The sequence below is a fragment of the Dermacentor albipictus genome, unplaced genomic scaffold (assembly GCF_038994185.2).
Source record: "Dermacentor albipictus isolate Rhodes 1998 colony unplaced genomic scaffold, USDA_Dalb.pri_finalv2 scaffold_14, whole genome shotgun sequence".
NCBI lineage: Eukaryota > Metazoa > Arthropoda > Arachnida > Ixodida > Ixodidae > Dermacentor > Dermacentor albipictus.
The window spans coordinates 44,173-68,276 of NW_027225568.1; the positions used below are offsets into that span (position 1 = coordinate 44,173).

The following is a 24,104-nucleotide window of genomic DNA, read 5'->3' on the forward strand; positions in this document are numbered from 1 at the left end:
GGTCCATCATAGGAAATTTTGACTGTTTCGCCGTTGACCATGTGCGTGAAGTGACGCACAATGTATTGTTCGTGAAAGTGAAGCTCACAGAGCGCCGATTTCGCATAGAGAGATTTGTCAGCCCGGGAGACAGCCCGCCGCCCCGTTTCAATGCGTTCGGGGTCCTTTGGCACAGAAAACAAAGTGACACACTTCCCGTCTTCCTTGATGATACATAACCGGGCGTGCCGTGAGGCCCAAAGCAGTGCGTTTGCATTACTTTCTCTACTCGAGGATCCATTTAGCTGGAACAGGGCACGGAACCCAAGCCTACATGCTAACGAGCAACCTTTCACCACAAAGAAAACACCGTGAAAATCGCATGCGTGCAACGTCGAACCTAGCAAACGACAATCACACGTGATCATGCACAGATAGCAGGGGAAAGAGCGGGAGGGGCTAAGGGAGACATCGCAATGCTGACCGCAGCGCCACTGTGGTGGCGGCACGAATCGAAGGAGCGCGCTTTTGCCACGAACTACGGGCGTTGGCCCCACCTCTACTTCTAGCCACCATAACAACGTTGTGCGTACCCAGAGGTTACCAATTTTGCTTGAAGACGGAAGTGACACGCGCTGTTTTTTCCCGAGTCCGCGCCTCAGTGGCGGAGCACGCGAGAGCGATCCGGCGCGGAGCGAGTTGATCCGAAATGACCAGTGGAAAGCGCGATCTCCCTTCAGATCGACCAGTGAAATTCGGATTCATTGCCACGAGCAAGAATTCCTACTACAAATCGATCAGTGAAAAACGCCATTAGATTTAGGTGCACGTTAAAGAACCCCAAGGGTCTACATTATTCTGGAGTCCCCCACTAGGGCGTGCCTCATAATATCTTGGTTTTCGAACATGAAACCCCATATTTTTTTATATTTAAACTGCGTTGTATGCGTTAGCGCAACAAAACTTCCTTCACTGGCACAAAAAAGTGAAGCTTTTAATTTTCTTTGTTTTATTTTTACTACAGCTGATTGCACTTCCCCGTATCAACCCTACACTGGCAACAAGAACAGTAAGTGTTATTGCATGCACAACAATGGAACTTGGTTAAAGGGCTTCTGTATTTTAATAGTCGCTGGAAAGAAGTTGAGGAAAAAAGAGGAATCGCATGCAGCAGCCTTTCGTATATAGGCAGTGTATCCAGGGCATATTTGTCCACTAAGCTTGGAATCTGATTCCCCGCTTCGACAGCTGGGGGAAAATGTAAAAACCATCCTGTACTCAGCTTTAGGTAATTGTTAGAACTGTTTGGGTGGTCAAGGGAGAGACAAAGCAAAGGGGAAATGTGTAGAGGTTAACTAGAAGGGGAAAACCCGTTTGCTACCCTGCACTGAGAAACAGGGAAGGTAAAGAGATTCATCAAATGGGAGCACAGACACAGCGACAACAGACTACAGTAGCACAAGATCATATGTATAGGCAAGGAACACCAAAACTAATCCGGAACCCTCCACTACATACGGTGTCTCTCATATGACATCAATCAGTCAACCAACCAATGGAATATTTCCTTCTCAGCTGCCTCGCTAGCAAATTAGCGTGCTTTGCACCCATGCGGCGCAGCCTGGCCGCTCACCTTTGTGACCCTATAATAGAGGGTGCCTTCGGGAAGGAGCAGCAGCATGTCCAGGTTCTGCTCCTGCTCGTGGCGGGCGCACTGCACGTATGCCATCCACGAAGGCATCACTGCATCGGCACCGTCCACGAAGAAGCGCACACGGCCGCTTGCACCATCGATGGCCTGCGAACATGCAACCACATCACTCCTTGGCTCGGAGACAAGGGGAACAAAACACGTCTTTTGGAGCTTAATCGAGAATCATAAAGCAGGCCATTTTGTGGATAGCACATAAATACAACACCAAGCTAAGAACCAAACAAGAAGGAATAGAAAAGAAAATGATTCATTAAGAGAGTTTGCCTCACTTTCTTGCCCAGCTCCATGGGCTGTTCTTGATTTTAGGAAAATGAAAGGCGTCAATGTTGAAAGACAGTAAGGCTGCTGTATCGATTAGGAGAGGAAACACAAGTAGCGAGTTATTCCAGCAGCGAATAAGAGAAAGTGGTGGTGTTGGGAATTTCACATAGCGCATTGGCTTTATTTGAATGGCATTTCATCAGTAAAAGAATTAATATCTGCAGACAAGTGAACCTGTCACCCGCTACAGTATACACACCTTTCTCAGTTTTATGCCCTGCTCAGCAGTACACTATGTAAAGTCTTCAGTATTTTTCAAGTTAAACCTCATGGCGGTGGCAATACCGGCGTTGGCAGGAGAATGACGTACAGTAATTTTCCCATTATGGTTCGCCTGTTATTTATTAATTGCAGCAAGAACAAGCAGCAACTTGCGAGCAGGTAGGAAACATCCCGCGATATCAACTGCAGTCTGAAAACATCTCCGAGGTCAATTCCTCAATATTCTACATTGACGCGCTGGTAAGCTGATCCGGTGAGGCACGACATACAAAAGTGCTTTAGCAAATCATCGCTTCTTTGTAAGCACAAATAAACAACAGTGTCATTAGCTAGACTTCCAAAAAACATTATCTAGCTGATGCTTGCAGTCTTCACAGAGATCACATGATACTGTGATGACTTAACTTCAAGACCGTTAGGAACATTAATGAGATCTTGCTCTCATTGACAAAGCGTTCTGCCACTCTTCCAATGTAATTTTCAAATATGTCAAATACTCTCAGGCTATATAGTTTCACCAGGCAATATCTCATGAATTTCCTTTATCTGTACAACTCAAGCTTTTGATAACAACCTCTCTTCCAATCGGTGGGTGTGCGCGACCGCAGAAATGCAAATGAAGAAGTATGTTCATGGGCTTGTAACCTTTTAACTCAGAATAAACTCGAAAACAGCAGTCGAAACTTAGAACACCTTATGTATTTGCCCCCCCCCCCATCTCAATTAAATACCGCAATCGCTCTTGTTGTTGTCATCATCAGCAACAGCAGCAGCTGTGCTAGGGCCTCAAGGCAAATTTCACCGCGGGTCCCAAAATTTCTTTATCGGGCGTCCAAACTAAAAGCAACAAAACCCCCGCATTGTGAGGAGTCTCAAATAGGACACCAATGATTTCGCTGAGCAAGTCAAAAGTGGGAATGTAGATAACAGACTTGTACACGTTACAGAAAAAAATAACCGATCACAATTGCAAACACTTCATCCGGATATATAATAGATTACTGTGACCAACTACATCCACATAAAAGTAAACAATTACTGAAATGCCACTGATCATTTTATGTTACTTTGGCCTTAACCCTTGTTGCCATTACACAAACACAGTTAGTAGAACGACCTGGCTTGGCTGTTTAAGTGTATCATTTGTAGTCCCTTGTACGTTCTTTATATTCCTTCAAAAGCGCTTTTCGAAATTCTCATCCGTGATCTTCAACCTGCCTTAGCGTCTATGGCCTTGTGCTTCTAAGCACGAGGTTGCGGGTTTGGTTATGAAAAAAAAGTAGAAAGAACAGAGAAAGTGTAAAGCCTGAGTGTACTTGGATTTAAGCGCACGTTAAATAACTCCAGGGGGTAAAAGCAGCCAAGACAGCCAACCTACGGCGTGCCTCACAATCATATCCTGGTCTTGGCATGTGAGAACACAGAATTTCATTTCTTTTTTCATCTTCTCGCGTCTTCCTGCGGAGACACTAGCAGACAGACTGAAAACTCGCTCAATGTGTGCACGGAAGACAAGAACAGTGGCTTTCTAACGCACACCTCGTAATGTAAGTTCAATAGCCATGCCAACTCGCTAATAAAAGAGGTTTCATTTGGCATCTGCAGTAGCTATAAAACACGTGCATTCTTCCAGCCTCATGTTATTAGCTCGTTCTATCATGCTTATAATTACAGTCATTTATCATACTGTTTATCTCCATGGGGTAATACATATGCCATTCATCTAAAACCACTTGAACGTCTTCAAAATCAGGCAATAAAATTGATTACTTTTAGCTCATTCCTTTGCCATTCTTTACCTATCTATCAACATCTTAACGTTTTATCCATTCAGCAGCTGTTCTATCACAAGTTGTCACTCATTACATTTCGTCTCTTTCATCGTGAAATATCATTAGACAGCCTTCCTTTTCATAACCTCATGAACAAAAATAATACTAGGTTTTCAGAACGCAATAAACTTCTCTTACGTAAAATCAGATCCAACTACGGAAAATTAACAATTCGCTTCCATGGTATTTCACTTTGGAATCGCATCCATGGCAATATTAGGTCACCTCTTTCATTGCAGCTTTTTAAACACAATATGAAGAGAATACTGTTAGCAGAACCATCTTTTCATTTGTCATAAATACATTTTCATGATTAATACATATTCTTTACATTACCTTTATTATTGTATCGTTAGGCTTCTTATTTCTGTAACATACTTTGTATTTGCCTTTGTTAGTAATATGTAGAAGAGCCAAATTTTTGTTACACATTACTAGATATTCCTGCTTATGATTATTTATTGTGATATTATTGTATAGCGCTGTTTTTAATACATATCTAGTTGTTTTCTATTTATTATAACTTATTCTCTGCGAATTGTATTTCTTAGCACGTTTTTCTTCCTTTTTTTATCTCTCTCTCTTCTTTTTGTTTGTTTTTCGCTCTCTACTTGCTGCTCTAATACTCTTATGCACCGACTAATAATAGGAGGTCCTCTGGCAGTTTCTCACTCTGGGACCTCCTGATGCTGTATATAATATGTCAGCCCGTTTCATGTAGATGCAATAACAAACAATAAACTTGAACTTGAACTTGTGCACACGGTTCTGGTTATTCAATGTCATGATGCTCGCGTTTGAGGGCCCTGTGAAGCGAATGGCTTCATTATTGCCAGGGCTTGGAGAATGTGCCTCCACCTGCCTGGTAGGCTGATGGAAAGCAGAAAAAGTCACACACAGGTGATTTACTGGAATCAACGCCCTAAGTGGCCACTGATATATATATATATATATATATATATATATATATATATATATATATATATATATATATATATATATATATATATATATATCAGTAAAAGCTCGTTAATTCGAACCGCAAGGGGAAGCCGCTTCAGTTCGAATTAACGAAAGTTCGAACTAATGAAAGTGAAGGAGAGCAACAGTACACTGCGATTTGAAAGCAGTAGGGCATGTCAGAAATTTGGCGTGTCAGAAAGTGATGGCGTGTGCCGCGGGCACACGCCATCTTCAAGTCGAAGCTCTGGGTCCGACTGTGCCACACCACCGATGTCCACCGAAACGAATGTTAGCCGAGGCTTAACGCTATCACAATGATTCGCGACGGCCGATACCTCCTAAGCTGAAAACAGAGGTGCACAACCGATGAAGACTGCCCGGACAAAGACGCTGAACATGTGAAGGTGGCGAAGGCCCTGATTCGTTGGTTCTTGATTGCAAGCGCAGCTGCGACGTACTTGATTCGCTGTGTTTTGGCGCTTGCCGTGCCATCTCCGCACAACATTAGCAGCTGTACAAGATTTGCAAAGCCTCCGAGATTCGCAACGGACAAGAAGTCTTGGAGGTTACGTAGAACGGAGAAGCGGCAGCCGCCACTGCCTTCTGGCTGACCCCGCGTCGGTTATATTTTTTTCCGATTTTGCCTTCTCTCGCCGTTCTCTCCGTTTCGGTGGCAATACAGCCTAGTGTGTAGGCAGTAGGCGCTTTTCTCTGGCCGTGTGCCAGGTGAGCGTAGTTCGAATTATCCGTGAGGGAACCTTCTCGCGTTCGAATTAACGGACTTTTTTATACATAGACTTCTGTGGAGCTTGGCCGGACCAAATCGTACTGTTCGAATTATCCATAAATTCGAATTATTGAAGTTCGAATTAACGAGCTTTCACTATCTATATATATATATATATATAATTACTCCTAATCCGAGTCGTTGCTGTCGGCATCCACTTGAGTCCCCGCTCGTGTTGGCGAGTCGACTTGTTTGGATCTATTTATGCATTTGATGTGGAGCACCAGCAGTGCCCATAGTGTAGGGAGCATATCTTGGGAGTCAGTGCAATTGCGACTGCCCTCATTGGTCATCATCTGGTGGCGCTCCGCACCCGTTAACATAAGGGAACAACTACCTGTGTCGGATTTTCACCACTGTAACGTATTACGCTACTGCCTAACTAATGTATGATTGCATCATTTTGCACTAATATTTTAACCTCGTGTTTCTCATAACAAATTTCGCAAAAATAAACACTACTCTCGATAAATTTCAGAAAACAAAAGCCTCTCGGATTTGCACTATGCCTCCTTCAACATTACTCTGGAACTGTTGATCAGAAGAACATGTTTATATTTGCTGCCACTGCATGCATCAGTATCAAGTATCGTCGGCATGCTCAGTCATTATTCAGCCTTCTGATGTAACGCCACTATGAAAACGGATCCTGGGTGACAATCTCCACAAGTTCATGGCCGATAAAATTCAACAGCGCACGCTGATGCTACTCATATCAAATGACACAACTAACTTCCCAAATGGTGCATTTACCTCTCGCTAGGTAGCCCAGCTAATTCACTGCCCAGGCAACAAAATCTATAAATAAGGTACAATGTGTTTCAGAAAACTAACACCTAGCTATCTGGGTAAACGACACAAATAATTATTTGGAAAATCATAAAATGACACTCAAACCTAAAAGCAAGAGAAACGCTGCCAAAAGGAAACACAGGGGCCTTTGCGACAACTACATGATAAAATCTTAAGCAAAATTGCACCCTTTGGGTCGTATCTTACGACACAACAATAATCGTCATTTGCCTTGTCCGTATTTCCTTTCTTTAACGTTACGATCCCGCGTCACGCTCCAAGTCACGAACGGCATGTGCATTATCAGCTTGACAGAGCATTCCCGAGAGGAAAGTAGCAGGCGCAGCGTTTTCAGCAAAAAAAAAAAAACGCAAGCAAGACAGACGACGATTATTGTTGTGTTGCAAGATACAACCCAAAGGGTGTATATTTGTTTAAGAGTGTAGCGCAAGGCATCTGTGTTGTTGCCCGGACTTGCATGCGGTGTTGTGTTTCAACTCAGTAGACTAATTTGGACTGGCGCTTAATAAAACGATTGCACGATTGCATTAAGCTAGCCAATAATAATAATTCTACACACTGAAGCAGTACAGTGATCCCCTGGCTCTGCATCCTTCCGTGTTTTGCTTAAAGCAACTTATTCACGAAAATGCTTATCGAACTGAGTAAATATGGGAAGCCATCAGGAGTATTTGGTACCTCGAGAAAAATAAATTAGAAATTAATCAATAAGTATTGCTCAAATGATGGAAAGCTCATTTTTCCTCTTCCAACTTTTTTTGCTGTTGTTTACAAAAATTATACCGAGAAAGCACCAAAATACAGGCTTCATTTACAAAGCAAAATCAGCAATCAAACTCCGAGATACCATTGTTTGCACGTCAAACGGTACTTAGGATACTTATGCGTTCCGTAGAAGACCGGGATTCGTCGCTGTGGTAGAGCCTGGTAGCGACTTTACAATTGCTAGTAAGTACAGTGGAGCTTAGCACTTCTGGAGGCACCAGTCGTTTGTGTGCATGCGCGAGTATGTGAAGGTGTGAGAGAGAAAATGTGGGGGCTTTCGCTCCTTAAATATCTGACTCTGCCTAGGCACTACGGAGGATAAGTTTCGTAGTGCATTTTATATGCGTTTTTCCCTAGGCGTACCGGCATTGCGGAGTGGGGACAAATTTGTTTATGGTCAAACTATGGCAGCCGCCACAGGTAAACAGGTGAAGAAACGGGCACTGACACCCCATTTGGCAATTGCTGTGTCAGACAGACTGTCGCGCGCCTGTGGCACTCGTGCTAAATCAATCACGCCAGATTATACCTTTCTCACCCCTTATGGTGATGTACCTTGAAAGTAACAATGCTTGCGAATGACCCTAGAATGTTTTGGCGTGTTATTAACCCTTCCAAAGATGATTCGGTCACATTGATTGATTCCAGGGGTTCACCGGTACCCGAAGATGTATTTGCCCATATTCTTAATGCTGTGTTCTGTAACAACTTTGTCGTATGTAATGACCCTGTGCTTTCAACTCTCGAGTGTTGCAATTACCCACCTATGGACTTTATTATCATTGAACCTCTTGGGGTCGAAAATGTAATTAAACATTTCACTTTGTCATCAAGTCCTGGTGCTGATTTGTTTAACGCGAAATTTCTGAAAAATACTGTTGTTTATTCATCTGTGCTGCTTTCAAAATGTTTTCAGCAATCCTTAGATACCCATCAGCTAACTGCAGATTGGAAGGTCGGGAATGTAGTCCCACTTCACATGTCCCGTAGCAAACATTCACCGTTTAACTACCACCCCATTTCCCTCACCAGCATTCCTTGCAAGGTTCTTGAACATATTTTGTAATCAGATTTAGCAAAGCACTTAGACAATTATTGATTTTTCACAAAATCACAACATCGTTTCCAAAAAACTTCTCTTGAGAAACTCAATTTCTTTCTTTTACTCACAGCCTTCATCTTATTCTCGAGAAAGGTTCATTCGCAGACTGTGTTTTCTTTGATTTCGCCAAGGCCTTCGACAAAGTGTGCCATAAATTGTTTCTATTTAAACTTAGTAAACTTAATCTTGATCCTAACCTGTTTGCATGGCTTGAGCATTTTCTCCTTAATCGGTCACTGTATTTTGTGTCAAACACACAGTATGTTGGTAGGTCACAGTATGTTGTGCCCCCATCTAATCCCATAGACTCTGGTCTGCCCCAAGGATCAGTTATAAGCCCTCTTCTGTTCTTAATTTACATTAACGATTTACCCAATGACGTTTTTTTCAATATTTACCTTTTCGCAGACGACTACGTTATCCACCGTGAAGTCTCAAACAAATCTGATAACAAATTCGTACAAGAGGATATAAACGCTATCTCTAACTGATTTGACGTATGGTTAATGCAACTTAACGTAACTAAATGTAAATGTATGCGCGTAACTCACAGCAATATTCCTCCGCCAAACTATTACATTAATAATATTCCCCTAGAGGTCGTAACCTCCTATAAATACCTAGACGTCGACATAACCTCGTCACCACCCGCCGTGGTTGCTCAGTGGCTATGGTGTTAGGCTGCTTTGCACGAGGTCGCGGGATCGAATCCCGGCCACGGCGGCCGCATTTCGATGGGGGCGAAATGCGAAAACACCCGCGTAGTTAGATTTAGGTGCACGTTAAAAAACCCCAGGTGGTCAAAATTTCCGGAGTCCTCCGCTACGGCATGCCTCATAATCAGAAAGTGGTTTTGGCACGTAAAACCCCAAAATTTAATTTAATTCTTTAACCTCGTCATTTTCCTGGTCGTTGCACATTGATAAGGTAATTAACAGTACTAACAGGATGCTGGGTTATCTTCACTGAAATTTTTCTTCTGCTCCTAAATTATTAAGATTATTCCTATAAAAAATGCTTATTAGGAGTAAAATGGAGTACGGCTTATCCATCTCGGACCCACACCTCGAAACCCTTATTCATTCACTTTAACTAATCCAAAACAATGCCGCACGTTTCATTCATAGCAATTACAACAGCACATCAAGCATAACTGCCATGAAAAGCTCTTTGTTACTTGCTCCTCTCTCATCCCGACGTAAGTGCCTTCACCTTGCTTTATTTCATAAACTACATTTCCAGAATTCCTACCTGCGCGATAATCTTAAATCATCTCCTACCTACATTTCCTCTCGCATTGATCATAGCCATAAGGTTGGAATCATTCAATGCCACACCAGAACCCGGAACGAGTCATTTATTCCTAGGACCTCTCAGGAATGGAACCACCTTCCCGGCGCTATTGTCGCAATCAAGGACAACACAAAGTTTCATTCGGCCTTATCAGACATCATCACTCCTGGATACAATTAGCTAATCAATTTTGCTGTATTAAATAACAATTTTTTGTTGCTTTGTTATTTACTTTTGTACGATTTTTACCCACTACTCTCTGTAATACTTCGGTCTTGAGTGCACAATAAAATAAAATAAAAAATGCCTCTGGGGGAGAAGTAAGGGCTGTAGTAGAGCCCGGGCTACAAATATTGAATATCTAGAATGCAGCGCGCCTTAGCAAGCGTGATTGAACGTGAGTGGCTCAAAGGGCACCGGTGATGCACAACGCCCCTGCAACATCTATGAGAATATGTTGCGCTAACAACGTAACATTAACCTAACCAAAAGTGGCCGAGACGCAAAGACAATATTCGTCACGGCGCAACTGCTTTGAGAATACGCTGTGCCACCCTAACACCTTTTACGCTAACCTAACTGAACCTACCGTTGCCGAACGTTAACCTAACCTAGCGTGACTGAGACGCAAAGTCGTTAATCCGGACGGCGTAACCACTGTAAGAATACACCGCGCCATGCTAACGCCTTTTACGCTAACCTACAGTAACCTAAGTGAACTTAAACCTAACCTAACGTCGGCGAGACGCAAAGCCAATAATCCTCATGGCATGTCATATAGGCACAAAGTTTCCATCTTTCCAGGCTGGGGCCCGACGAAATTTCCGAACCTATATATATATTTGTGTGACTTTATTAACGTGTGACCTAGAAGAACTGTTCACTGAAGTGACGGCCTTATAAAAGTATTTATAAGACCTCATTGTAAGAGAGAGTTCAGTTTCCCAGCCTGAGTTTTCTCACACCACCCAGCATTTGGCGTCTTTCTGTGGTGCAACCTTGCTTTGCGGAATTTTTGTATACTTCGCTATCACTAGTACTGCTTCGCCTTTCCGGAGAAAGTGCGGCTTGTCTCTCTCTCTCTCTTTTGTTTTACTGCAAGTCCGAGCATAAGCTCTGCTGTGGATGACTGCTGTTGATTCTGATTTCGAGTGAATATGGCTTGGCCTCATTTCGATTATTGAGTGAATCGTACAGGGTGTCCCACCTATCATGCAACCAAGTCTTCATACACCAAGTCTATCATGCACCAAGTAAAAAGGAGCAATTGCATTACTCGAAGAAAACCTTTTGCATATTGTTTCCAGTACAACGGAGTAGCCGATAGTAATTTTTTCTTAAATATCAAAGTGTTAATGAGGCATTTGCAGGCACAGCCAAGGGACATTTAACTGCGGTATATTCAGCGACGTACTAATTTCGTGCTAAATTTTTCCGACTGGTATGAAAACTACCCCGTGGCTGTGCTCCCACCCGCATGATAAAGCAGCGCCCTCAAATAAGCTGATTGAAAGCAACTGCCCGAAGAAAGAGACAGCGCATAACCTTGATAATGAAAGGAGCACCGACAGCAGGTTTCGCGGCTTCGCAGTTATTCCTTCCTCTCATTTCCACGTCAACTTATGATCCGTCTTCAAGGCCGACTGATCACATTAACAACAAAAGGCGCGTGATAATGCGCCCGAAGTGCCACTCTGACCACGCACGCAACGCAAAAGCAATGAAATGTTTACAGAATATTTATAAATCCTGGCTCTGTTCGCACCGCACTGCATCGATAGAGTGCGCGTGCAGCTATATTTCGTGCCAGAAACTTGCTTCAGACGAAGATCAAATTAAAGTGACGGTTTTATTTTTCATGAGAGTGTATACCTGTTGCAAAACACAAGCTCGCGGCAAAAAATAAAAGCGAAATAAACAGACAGGGATGCGGCCCACATGTAGAGAAAAGACAAAAGCGATGCGTTCAAGAATCTAAACGTACCACACTGACTAGCTCAGATCTCCAGGACCAACTTTATGCAATCCAGCAAGCCCGGGAAGCTACCGAGAGACAGGGTCTCTCTGCTGCTCCCTGCGTAGCATAGACCAATGCCATCAATTGGCAGGATATTTGCAGGACAGAAGAAAAGTTTCTGCTGACGTCCCTGCATGTTTCACGTCTGGGGCGTCCACCTCTCGCGCCATGACACCTACAGTGCCATGGACTCCTTCGAAAGCCCAGGTTTTCGATGTTGTTCCTGCGGGGAATGGTCCCGAGATCGTTGTTAACGCGACGGCCCCAATAGTTGGCCCCTCTGAGGTATATTGCGTTCAGCACATGGGAAGCTTCAACTTCCAAGTCACCGTCAAGAGCATGGCTTCCATGGCTCTAATCATAGATGCTGGCGGCCTTGCCATCGGTGGCGAGCGTTGTCCTGTTGTTCCAATCGGCCCGCAGGTCACCAACGTAACCTGCCTCTTTTTGCCGTCCTTTGTTCCAAACGAAGTTCTTGTCCAGACACTATCTCCATACAGCAAGGTTCTGTCTGTCAACGATGGTGTTATGAGTGGACGACAGGGTGTGCTCACGGGCACCCGCTTCATTCGAATGGAAATGAGCATCACAACCTCTGTCCCCAATTATCCGAGAGTCTCTGGTCAGCATGTGACGCTTGACTACTGCGGCTTGCAGCGCGTGTGTTGTCGGCGCGTCTCTAGCAACCACTACCATGCACAGTGCACCGCAGCGTTCTGTGGCCGCTGTGGTATCCATGGCCATGAAAGCGACGGATGTGACCATCCTCGTCGGCGTTGCAGGGATGGTCACCCTACAGTTGCGTGCCCTATGCGGCGTTCATACTCAGACGCTACTACTGAAGCCTTTCCCCCTTACCGCCGGCGTCAGCTGCGGTCGTAACTGCGCGCAATGCCGTAACCAAAGAGGCTGCCAGCTTCGGCAAACGACAAAGAAGAAGCATGCAGCTCGAGCAATCGCAACACGCCATGTTTGCTGGCCTCCCAAGCAGCCGATAACGATAGCAGGCCAATCTCAACATGCCATGTTTGCTGGCCTCCCAAGTGGCCGATAGCGCCTCCACTTCGGCTGCAACCATCAGTCCTGATCACAACGAAGTTTTGAACACGGCTAAAACACCTGGCCCTGCGATTTCTACGCTCGACACAGCAACGAAATCTGCGGTGGCTTCATCCGGCTGAGTACCGTCGTTTACAACGCCACATCCAATTTGTGGTTCTTCTGCAAAAGCTACTGCGCTGATACATCTGAACAAGCCCCCGGCTGCCGAAGTTGTCGGCGGCAATGACATCGACCTCGCAGCCCTACCAACACCAACATCATCATCTGAAAATAGCCTCAGCCTTGGAGTTGACAGTATTGTTGGCCTCTCCCCAAGGCTGGATGTACTCGACGTAGAAATGGCAGTGCCACAAGACGTAAAGCTTCCCACGCATTAGCGTCTGGCTCGGACGGCGCCCCGAATCGCCATGCCATGTTACAGCGGCCAAAGAAACCTCGGCCTTCTTCGAGAGGACACCATCAGGCATGCTCATTCCCTAGCAGAGAGATACATCGTTGCTCATTCGTTACGTGTGACGTAATGACATACATGCTGACCAGGTCAGCACGTGGTCTCTTAGTTTCACTAGATCAAGAAAAGGTATTCGATCGCCATGAACATAGCTACATATTTATTGTACTGACCTCGTTCAGCTTTTCGTCAAATTTTGTTGAACGTTTTAGGACTGCCTATTTAAATATCTGAAGTACATTGTTTCTCGATGACCGTGAAAGTGCACCATTTCCCGTTACTCGTGGTGTTCTTCAAGGCTGCCCTCTATCCCCAGTACTGTCTGTGCTCAGCCTTGAGCCATTTCTGCGCTCAGTACTGAGAAGCACTTACGTGTGCGGTCTCCCATTGCCTGGTAGCGATGTTGTGAAGGTGACAGCCTTCTCCGATGGTATCACATTGTATCTCAGGAATGACGATAGCTTATCCCATAGCCTTCGAATTTTCGCTGAGTACAGAAATATTTCAAGTGCTGCACTAAATTTTTCAAAATGTCATTATTTGCTCATTGGTTCTCCACTAGCACGCCTAAGTCTCCTTTTCGGTCTTCAAACAAGAAATTCTCTTCGTATTTTAGGCTTCTATTACACCTATGATGGCATAAAAGACTCTGTGTGGCTCTCAACTCTTGAATATGTAAGGCGAAATATTCAATATGTTCAAGAGTATGACTTACCCCTATTAGAAAGAAGGTGCTTAGCACACTCTGTATTTTGCGCGCCGAGAGGGGTACGTTTGCCACATTGCACAGCCACCAATACGGATTACTAGGTCCTTTCAGTCCCTTCTTGGTTCCTTGTTCTGGTTGGGCAGTACAGAACTGGTCTGACGCACGGCGCTTGGGCAACCACACTCTCGCGGTGGGTTCGCGTTTCTATCAATGTCTGTTCGCTGCCACCTACTTGTTCTGCGATCACTTCGTCACTTACAGCGTCATCAGAGCCCTGCGCATGAACTCGCCTGCTACTTCCTTGGCACAAAAATTTTTGTCCCGATGTAGACGTTCTCGAAAACCGTGTTTTAGATACTATGTCAGCCTTACTGCTTCCTCTAGTTCCCCTAGCGGGCCACACACATTCCAGTAATGTGTCGTGAGATGCGATAACGGCGTCATTTCTGCCTGACCCCCTACGCAACTTCATGCTGGCATCTAGAGTGGCAAGTGCTTCCAACTCGTGCCAGGTTAGAGCGGTGGGAAGTAGTCTCATCTTCGCTGTGTCCCAATCGCCCCCTTCAGAAATCCAATAAACATGGGCTGCAGCAATGCGTCGTTGCCAGGATATTTTGGAGGGCCATGCATGCGGGTTTCCGTGGCCTTGGAATTAACCTCTTTAATACATCTAGTCGCGGCTCACGTGGCCACTTCGCGCGACTTAATTGCTGTGGGCGCCTTTTGTATATGGCGTAAGCGGTCGTACGCAGTTGCCGCGGGGCGTCGTCGCCACGCTCTGTTTCCACTTCTGGGGAGGCTCTACTCTCATCTACTAACGTTTCTGCCAGAGGAGTTGTTCTTCCTTGGGGAAGAGGAGTTCCTTCAGCAGTGATCATGCCGTTTCCAGTCGGTGGCTGATAGATGCATAAGGCCTCATTTTCAACCAGCCTGGTTCTTGTCATCAGAAGTATTCATTGAATGTGCATAGAATGTAGGTGCCTGTGATTTCTGTGTATATAATGATCTGTGACATAATGATTTCTAATATAATGATCATTTTTGTACATAAGCATCTCATAGCACCACTTCAAAATTATGTAAAGTGTCTGTCACATCATCATTGTACATAACCATTGTGTACACTGTATATATTGAACGTCATTTTATACATGTGTCAGTTTTGTTTAAATGTGCCTTTCCCTGGGTCTATGAGGTTATATGCTAGTGAGTGAGGACTGGGACACTATTTTTAAAACGTGACGTGTATACAATGCTTCGTTTTTTGTATATGTTATCGTCCTGGCGGAATTGAACCATGATTATGACTGAGTGTTCGTATTGTCTCTTGTTGAAATAATCTTTTTCAAAACATACTCAACAAAGTTGTCACACACATACACACTTCTAAACGAGCCGAATTGGCAATTGGGACTTCTGCACAAAAACAACCGAAAAAGAAAACCATCAGATTTCAGCGTGCCCTTATTATCTATGAATTCGCAAGAAATGTTGAGCACCAGCTGCTGCCTAGAGGATGTGTTCGGGTAGGTCTCCTGCAGCTACGCAGAACTAATTCCGCTTTATCACGCCTTCTGTAGCTTTCCGGATGGCTGACGCTGAAATTCTAGGGCAGATATCCATTATCCTTGCCTTGAGCTCATCTAACGTCGTCGTTTTGATCATGTAAACGCTATCTTTCAGATAACCCCAAAACTATGAGCAAAACGAGAACAAGGTGAAAGCAGGAGCCAACATTTCGACAAGCCCATTTGTCGAAACGTTGGCTCCTGCTTTCACCTTGTTCTCGTTTTGCTCATCGTCTTGAATTTCCATCTCCCGTCTTCCCCGTGATAACCCCAAAGAAAGATATTGAGTGAACACGTCAGGTAACCTAGCCGGCCAATTTACAGGTCCGTGCCTTCCAATCTATTTTGCATGAAAAGTCGCATCAAGCCAGTTTCGTGCTTGGCTGCTGCTAAAGTTAGCGTGTGCCCCATCTTGCGGATACCACAGAAGTGGAAGACGTAACAGCGGGACTTCGCTGAGAGACTCCTTCAAGGATTTCGTTCACATAGTGCTACCCAGTAAGTGTGTGATTGAAGAAGACAGGAGCGATTATAGCACCGTCATAAATTCCGCACCACACATTGAACGACCACTGGTACTGGCAACAAGTGCGCTTTACCCAGTGTATATTGAAGTCACTCCAATGGTGTGCATAATGCAAATTTACCTAGGTGTTTCTGCAAAGATTGGCTTCATATGGGAACATGATGTTGCTCAAAAAGTCCGGTCACTCATAGGCTTTTGTGAGGGCCTAGTTCAAGAAGTTATAGACGATTCTGCAGGTCCCTTTCTTCCAAGCATTGTTGCTGGATAAGGTGGTATAATGTGAAAGGCGATGCTATGTGAAAGGCCGAGTGATCTAGAATCATTCAAACTGATGAATTGGAAATCATTACCTGGGCGGCCACGTCCCACAAGCTATGAGCGTTTGAGGCCATACATGATAGAACATTCATGCGTAGGTTAGGATTCAAAGATGGAGTCCTCTGCCGTTGTTTCTGGAAGGTGGTGGTTTGGCTCAAGTTTTCATAATTTCTGATGAATGTCGTTGCGTTTGGTCTACTGCCACATTTCCATGGCTGACATATTTGCGGCCTTCCCCTTCTTGCCATTTGTATCTCCCAAGGCAAGAATCATTTTTACATTCTGCTCATTAGAAAAAGACATCGCGACTGGGACGAAACAAAACAAACCTTTAAAGCTTTGCACTCGCATTGTCGATTCGCATTGTCAATTCACTGTCGATTCGGCGGAAAACGCATACAACACGAGCGAAAGAACTTTTCCTCCATGGTGCCCAGGCAAATAGGTCAGATATTCAAGGAGAAAAAAAAACCCAGATTTTCCCTCTCGCACCGGCACTTACTCGCACCTGCGCAGAAACGTCGGGCGCCACCGGAAGTGCCTGGGAAAATGTCACGCCCCTCTGTACTTACTAGCAATTGTAAGAATGCAGCCCGCGAATAGCAAACTCAAACACAGCGTATTATGGCCTATGTGCAACAGTAAGGCGTCTACGTGCATGTTTAAAGGGTCATTAAAGAGAAACACAAGTTAAATTTTAGTGCTAAATTATCTTATACGATGCAAAAAGGCACCCCACACTGTCAGAAGAGGCATGGCAAGCCATAAGAGACAAAATCCAAAGACAGGTGGCGACGCCGCTTTGAGGTTTCCGCACTAACCTGTCATGACATCATAAATTTTAACAGTGCTCCATTGCTCGGGCCTAGTTCATTTATAAGCGGTAGAGGTAGGCTTCATTGTAATCTCAGAGACTGATTTTAGTAAATTTCCAGAACAATGACAGCTAAAATGCAAGAAAATATTTCGAATTACTTGACGCCACACTGACGCAGCGGCGCTGGAGTTACGGGGCAAAATTAAAAAGAAAATAGGTACGCCGTGCTTTTTGAAGCGCGAAGCATTGAAGTGCACAAAGAAAAGCAAAGGAACGGCAAGTTACTGAAAGTGGAAAAAGACGTTCCGTTCTTTTTTTACATAATTTTTGCATTGTTTTGCTTTCCACTCTTCAGTACTTTGCACTGAAAGAAGCACACCCATAACTTGGGCCAACTATCCCAGACTGTCATTCTTCTTCAAAATAATAAACATTGTCCTTTATTTTCTCTTTTAGTAACCAACATATTACTGCAAAATTAACGAATGCAGAATTTGATCGAATATGTTTTTTTTCTTCAGTCTAAATTGAATTGGTGTTTCTATTTAGTGCCCCGTGAAAGTGCACCAAATATGACATCTGCTTAGATAAGCTCTGAGCGCGTTCTGCCACGAGCACAACGCGCCATGCTTTCGTTCCTCTCAGCAGTTTTCGCACTGTCATGCGCCTCTTTTAGGCTGACCTAAAGCATATCTTACGGCCTCTCGCACTTTGCATGTTCCTCCTTTAAATGGAATTCACCTAAGGGGGCCCGTGCGCATAGAGTCTGAGTTTTATGTCTGAGTGCATTTAATTCATATTTCATGATGAGCAACACTCTTAAAATTTTGTTAAAAATTAGTCATATTTACTAACTAAATACTAACACATTACTTGTTCCAAGAAGCACTACCTTCTTAGTAAGTGCAGCTAGTATAATGATGGTTAGTACTTGTCACTACCTGCTTAAGCTAGAAAAAAGCCCTAATTTAGTACTGACTAAATACTACCTCGGCAGTGCAGTTACTAGCGCAAATTAAATATAATTGCCTGCAAAACAATGAGGCCCATTCAATTTAAGAGCGCCACTTGCCCCGTCATATGATGTCGATGCTATTTTAAAAGCATAAGAAAAGATATATATGAACAAAAGAAGAGAACCGCGTCCTTTCGCTATACTATAGTGAGGCATCAATTAACGGTACATATACATAATGTTTACCAGAGACATTAACCACACTGGCTCCGCGTAACAATGTAAAGCATAACTGCTACAAGCAACGATACACCTGAATACACATAGAGAATGACAAAGGTGCTATGTGACACATACTCAAACAGCATCTTCAAGACTATTTATAGCCCTAGTTTCAGGGAGCACATGTTGCATTGATGAGCACCCATTTAACTGGGTAAATAATCAAAGCTTTGTGCACAAACATCAAAAGCCTTCTGTCTGCATATATGTGTGTTACGACATCGCAGATTACGGTTAGTCCAACATAATGAACATTACTAGAGTTTATCTAAATTTTGCATAACGCTGTCACAATCACAGCATAATAGACCATAGCCAGACGAAGTAGAAGTGTCTTAGTAAGTAAAAGCTAGTATGAAGCCATCCTGGCTAGTAAAGGCAGCACTTACTAGCTTTACTTGCTGTCGACTAGTACAGAACTATAGTAAGAAGGTAGCAAAATAATAGTAATCTAGTGAACACGTGCATTTACTAGCTATTTACTATCTTTATGAGTGAGCAACCACTTTTTTGCAGGTTTAAAATGACACAGCAGGCATTCGTTATAGCGACGTCGCCGCATTTGATTCATCGTTTTCATCGAAATTTATCGTTGACCTGACCAAGCATCTCGCCTTTCTTTCACAGATTTATTCGACATGGAGCGGTATAGTGGGCCCCACGTAATGTGAAGAAAGAAATGGGAGTGGATGGATCACCGACATTTAATGCCCCAAAGCAATATATGTGCGCTATGAGTAAAGCCGTACGTTGGAGACACAAGGACTAATTTTGACCATGATTGTCGTAGAATCGCTCTGCTCAAGTGTGCCGAAGAAGACACGCAACGAAAAGCGACGCGGTATAGACGAGTGTGCGAAAGGAATCAGTGGTGGTCGCTGGTTATGTCCGCAGCAGTTAACTCAGATTATTCGGGGAGACGAACACCTGAAAGTAGCGCAAAATAGTACAGCGGGGCTTCAGTCGTATGCGTATATTATTTTACGTCATCTCTAACGTGCGCCACCTCGCAGCAAGGATTGCTCAACAGGCATGAAACCAGCAGACATGCATCTTCTCAAAGCTGAGGTCAGAGCAGGCACCCTTTGTGCGCATGAAATATGTTTATTTTCGCAGTAGTATAACCCATCTGTGCAACCTATGATCATATGAATGTGCGGGAGGTGAGCGCCAGGGCGGGGTCTTACGCAGGCGCATAACACCAAACATAAAACGCAGGGTCAGATGTGACGCTGCATCCCTAAAGTGCTTACATTGACTGTTTGTCCGCATCTGATGGTTTCGTTAGATTTTTTCACTAGAAGTATGTTTTTTAAAAGCGAGGCTTCCCGTCCTTTTTCCCCTCACTTTGCGGGTGTTTTCTCCTGGCTGTCGCTGTCTTGACGTGCAGTTGACAAATTTGGCCAATGGTTGTGCACGCACAATACGTTCCATTCCTTGCCCCAAGGCCCTCGATAGGGTACGTGCCACTGTGAGACATAGAAGTTTAAATATATTTAGACGCGTGTAGCACTTCTGCATGCATACATCTCTCATCAACATTCTTTCATCAATAAGCGTCACACATCACCTTCGTCTTCGCGACAGGTAGCGTTAACAGCCACAGGTGATGATGCCGGCACGTGTCATTCAATACTGATGCTGCTACCTCACTAGCTCAGACGAGCTTCGCGTCATTCAGAGTTCAACGAAGCGTTGTGTTTTTGCAATTTCTCTACCTCTTCTATTTTCTCTATCTATACGATCTTAGCACGCACGCATGCGATCCTTACCTCCCAGACGAGCGCCGGGTCTCTGCAGAGGTCTAGCGCCGGCTTTGGTGCGCCCGGGTACGGTCCCATCTGCGTGTCCTTCAGGATGTGGTCGGCGGCGAACACCCCCACTTGGCAGCCGGGTACCGAGGAGACGCCCAACCGAAGCTGCCTCGGTGTGCCTGCGACAACCCCTGCGCACATCAGTCCAAATGAGTGGCATGACACCGAAGAACACGACTGGCACCTTCGCACGTCATTAGCAAATAACAGCTCCATCAACTACTCGCGCAGCAACTGAGTACACATCATTACAAAAAAAAAAAACTGCAGTCGACCGCATGCGCACGCCCTTAAAGGTCTGCCTTTGTAGTGGTGATAACGCACTATGGCAACTGTGCCGATATTGTGGCACTCGCCCCAGCTCGACAAAGTCCAAAAAAAAGGGCTTTAACTGATAATAACGCGCGCTACTTCGAAAGTAGGCATGTACGTAAGCTAAACGTTGACGTGACTGCCGATGTTTGCATGCTTGCGAGAGAGAGGAGGAGAAAACATACATTTTTCACAGCTATCGATGAGTTCTTCTGCGCCCCAGGATATGCGAAACATTTGAAATACGTCTCCTGGTGATACCGATGTCTTTAGTCACTCGTGTCATTACCGACTGCTGACTGCTGCCAGTGTCAATTTTCATATTCCATTTTCGATATTCTTTTTGTTTTCCAACAGTGGGCTCGCCATGTAAAGGGAAATAGCACAAGAAGTAGGCTGTACCATTTTTACACTCTTAGCACGGTAACATTGAATAAAGGGGCCCATTCTCACGAAATTGTGCACCTATAAATAAAAATTACATAGTCACTTTTACTCAAGTAACCTTTAATAAAGGGGCATATTTGTGCACCTATACACTAGAAATGAAGCTGTAACCTTTACTCAAGTAACGTTCAATACAGGGGCATGTTCTCACGATTTCGTGCCGCTATAAATGAGAAGGTGTATAGTAATTTTTAGCATAGGTACATGCAGGTTTTTGTGCGGTAACCTTTCGTATAAGCATACAGTCTTGCAGGTCTTCACCCGCACGTCATTCTGCGCATACCCGTGAATTTAGGACAACCGACTCTTCGACCATCCGTCCAACTTCACCGCTAATGCAGTAGCCTAAATCACTGAGCAGCACTTTATAAAAATTCTATTTCAAAAGATCGGCTGAATTTCAACACCTTTCTGTTATCAACGTCAGAAGGATACTCTCCTGAAAATATAAGCATTTAAGCCACATATAGTCGCAAGTACGACTAAGTGTCGTAAAAGCGTATGTTATCAGAAAAATGTATCCTATCGACGTAGGTCACAGGAAGTTGTTGAACTTCGGTCGATCTTCTGAAATACCATTTTTTTTAAAGCGTTGGTCCCCGAGATAGGCTACTGCACTGCAGTGAAGTTCAATAGATGGCTGCAGCAACCATGTACAAAATTCCTGGGCATGTGCAGGAGGACACGCGGGTGAAGACGTACAAGACTATATGCTTATACGAATGATTACAAAAAAATTCATAAAATTGGCCGGAGTGGCTATGCCCCCGATTCTTGGACATGATTCTGTCTAAAATGTTTAATTAATATGCAGGTCGTAAGACAAAATGGCATTTTATTGCTGTGAAAGCTTCATAGCGGCCACAGAAATCAGAATTTGTGCAACAATGCAATTATTTAGGGACAAAATCTTACTAAGTAGTTTTTTTTATTTATTTATTTGGGGGACAATGTGATAGCATATTGAAGGCAGCCAGTACTGAAAGCATACCAATTCGCCACAAATTGTGCCTCGCACGAGTTTCCAGAAATTGAAAGTCAGAATCTGCAATGGAAGTGCGTTGCTGTGTCAGTTATTGTTTCTGCACGCCCTGCGGCAACATTCCGCACACAAATATCTCAACTGAAGCAGCAATACATTTTATGGAATGTTTGCAGTATGTGTTTTTGAGACTACTCTGCAGCTGAATTCTTCCAGCAACCGGATATTGAGTGTCGATTGAACAGCTGTGCCCTTAACAACAAGTGGTTATTTACATGATAATCAGTCAAATATTGGTAATGTTCGTACCAACGCTTATTGCGGAGATTCTGTTGCGATTGCTATAAAACTTGTTCAGTAGAAATCAACATTTCAACTAAAATTCTCTATTTTTGATATTCAACGACAGTGCGGATCACAGCGTATAAATCACCTTTGCCACCTTCTTATTTATTCAGCGCAAGTAATTTCCCTTTTGCACAGGTCATTTACGCAAGGCCACTAGCAGCAACTATTATAGAAGGCACGATGCATCATAAAAATTGTTCGTTTCGAAATAAGCTGGCACATATAATTGGTAATTTGAAGATTAAATGTGCAAAACAATAAATGGTCAAACATACAGTGCGCTGCTTTTGTAGAGGTGAGCACACTGTATGAAGGATGGACCCACAACACATTTCATTGGTGCGGTCCATGTTGAAAGAAAGATTTCTGCAAACAGTGTGATGCCGTCATCACATTATAGCAATATTTCTAATATACTTTGCACAAATGGAAAGCACATCTGGAAAGGTGGCACGTTTTAGGATCTCCACACTTTCTGCATGCAACATTGCCTGTATCAAAACGAAATTTATGGAGGTACGAGTTTTCCTTCCACAAGCAAAAATACATCTTTCCTTGCTCTGTTTTGTTTTTCTTCACGGCCATGAAGCAATAATGAAAGGACCTGTGAGTCCAGCGCTACGCGGCAGCACAAATTTCGACAGCAGCACCAGAAATGATGGAAATAGACATCAATGCTTGAGGTTCGTGTACAATATGTCTAAATACTGATACATATAAATTTTAGACTATTATAAGGAAGACAATCTCATCCCTGTTGTGAGCACATGTCTGCGGCCAGTATGTCAGTTTCCAATTCTCCGATCTCCTTGCTGGACAGTGAAGCCTACAACGTCAAAATAATAATCTTACAATCTTTTACTTACTTATTTAGGTTCCCGGCAAACAGCTATTAACATGTGATGAAGTAGGCATAAATAACCCCAAACAGATAAAAAATTACCACAAAACACATGATTAAACTCGCTAAATTCCAGTATGCTCTCCCGTCCCGAAAATTTCGGTAACAATAAAAATTTCACATTAGTTAGGAAAATATTAATTCAAATTATTTATGTAAATTCCCAAGTCAGTGCGTACTCCACTCCAGTACAAGAAACAGTGCAAGAATGTGACAGTTTAACAGTGAAAACGCGATATCAAGTGATGCCAACCCAATTACTACAATTATTATCCTTTAATTAAGGATAGTTTACAATTCATTTGCAAATGTATGACTGTATCAGCACAAAACAGCAGTTCCGTGCATGAGGTCTAAGCTGTGCGTACGCACAAAAGTGCAAGATATACTCGAGGTATAAGAATAACCAACACGGTGACTAATAGAGATTTAAAAAACTGTGTTTATGAAGCGAGCAAGTAGTTCGCTTCGATAAAGCTAACTAGCATAAGCATGAGCATGAATTGACGGTGAAGTATGGCACACACACACCAGCAAATATATATTTTGTAAAGGGGGTTTATTCGGCTCGCAGGGCAGCAGCGACAAACTCAGCACCAGCAGGTAGGGCGCAGCCAGCGAAGGAACTGGGTACGTGCCACGCGATGGCAACGGGGCTTTTCAGCCTGCCGATCTTCTTCATCACAATCACCCCCGGAATTGAAGAGGAGCCATCCTGGCGACCTAGGGAGAGGTGGGCGGATCGTAATACTGCTTCAGCCGGTCAATGTGCACAGTCTCTCGCCCCCGACGACGCAGATCGGA

At 43.9% G+C, this 24,104-nt stretch overlaps 1 protein-coding gene across 1 annotated transcript in view; it reads right to left on the bottom strand.

The window, feature by feature from the left end:
• Nucleotides 1–24,104, bottom strand: part of LOC135914745 (PR domain zinc finger protein 12-like) — a gene marked incomplete at its 3' end in the record, with an annotated part of 198,328 nt that overhangs the window by 43,649 nt on the left and 130,575 nt on the right. Inside the window, exons 4-5 of the mRNA XM_070528771.1 lie at nt 20,269–20,441; nt 1,613–1,777 (exon numbers count right to left, since the gene is read on the bottom strand). Coding sequence (XP_070384872.1) covers nt 1,613–1,777; nt 20,269–20,441 — 338 coding nt within the window. The remainder of the gene's footprint in view (nt 1–1,612; nt 1,778–20,268; nt 20,442–24,104) is intronic.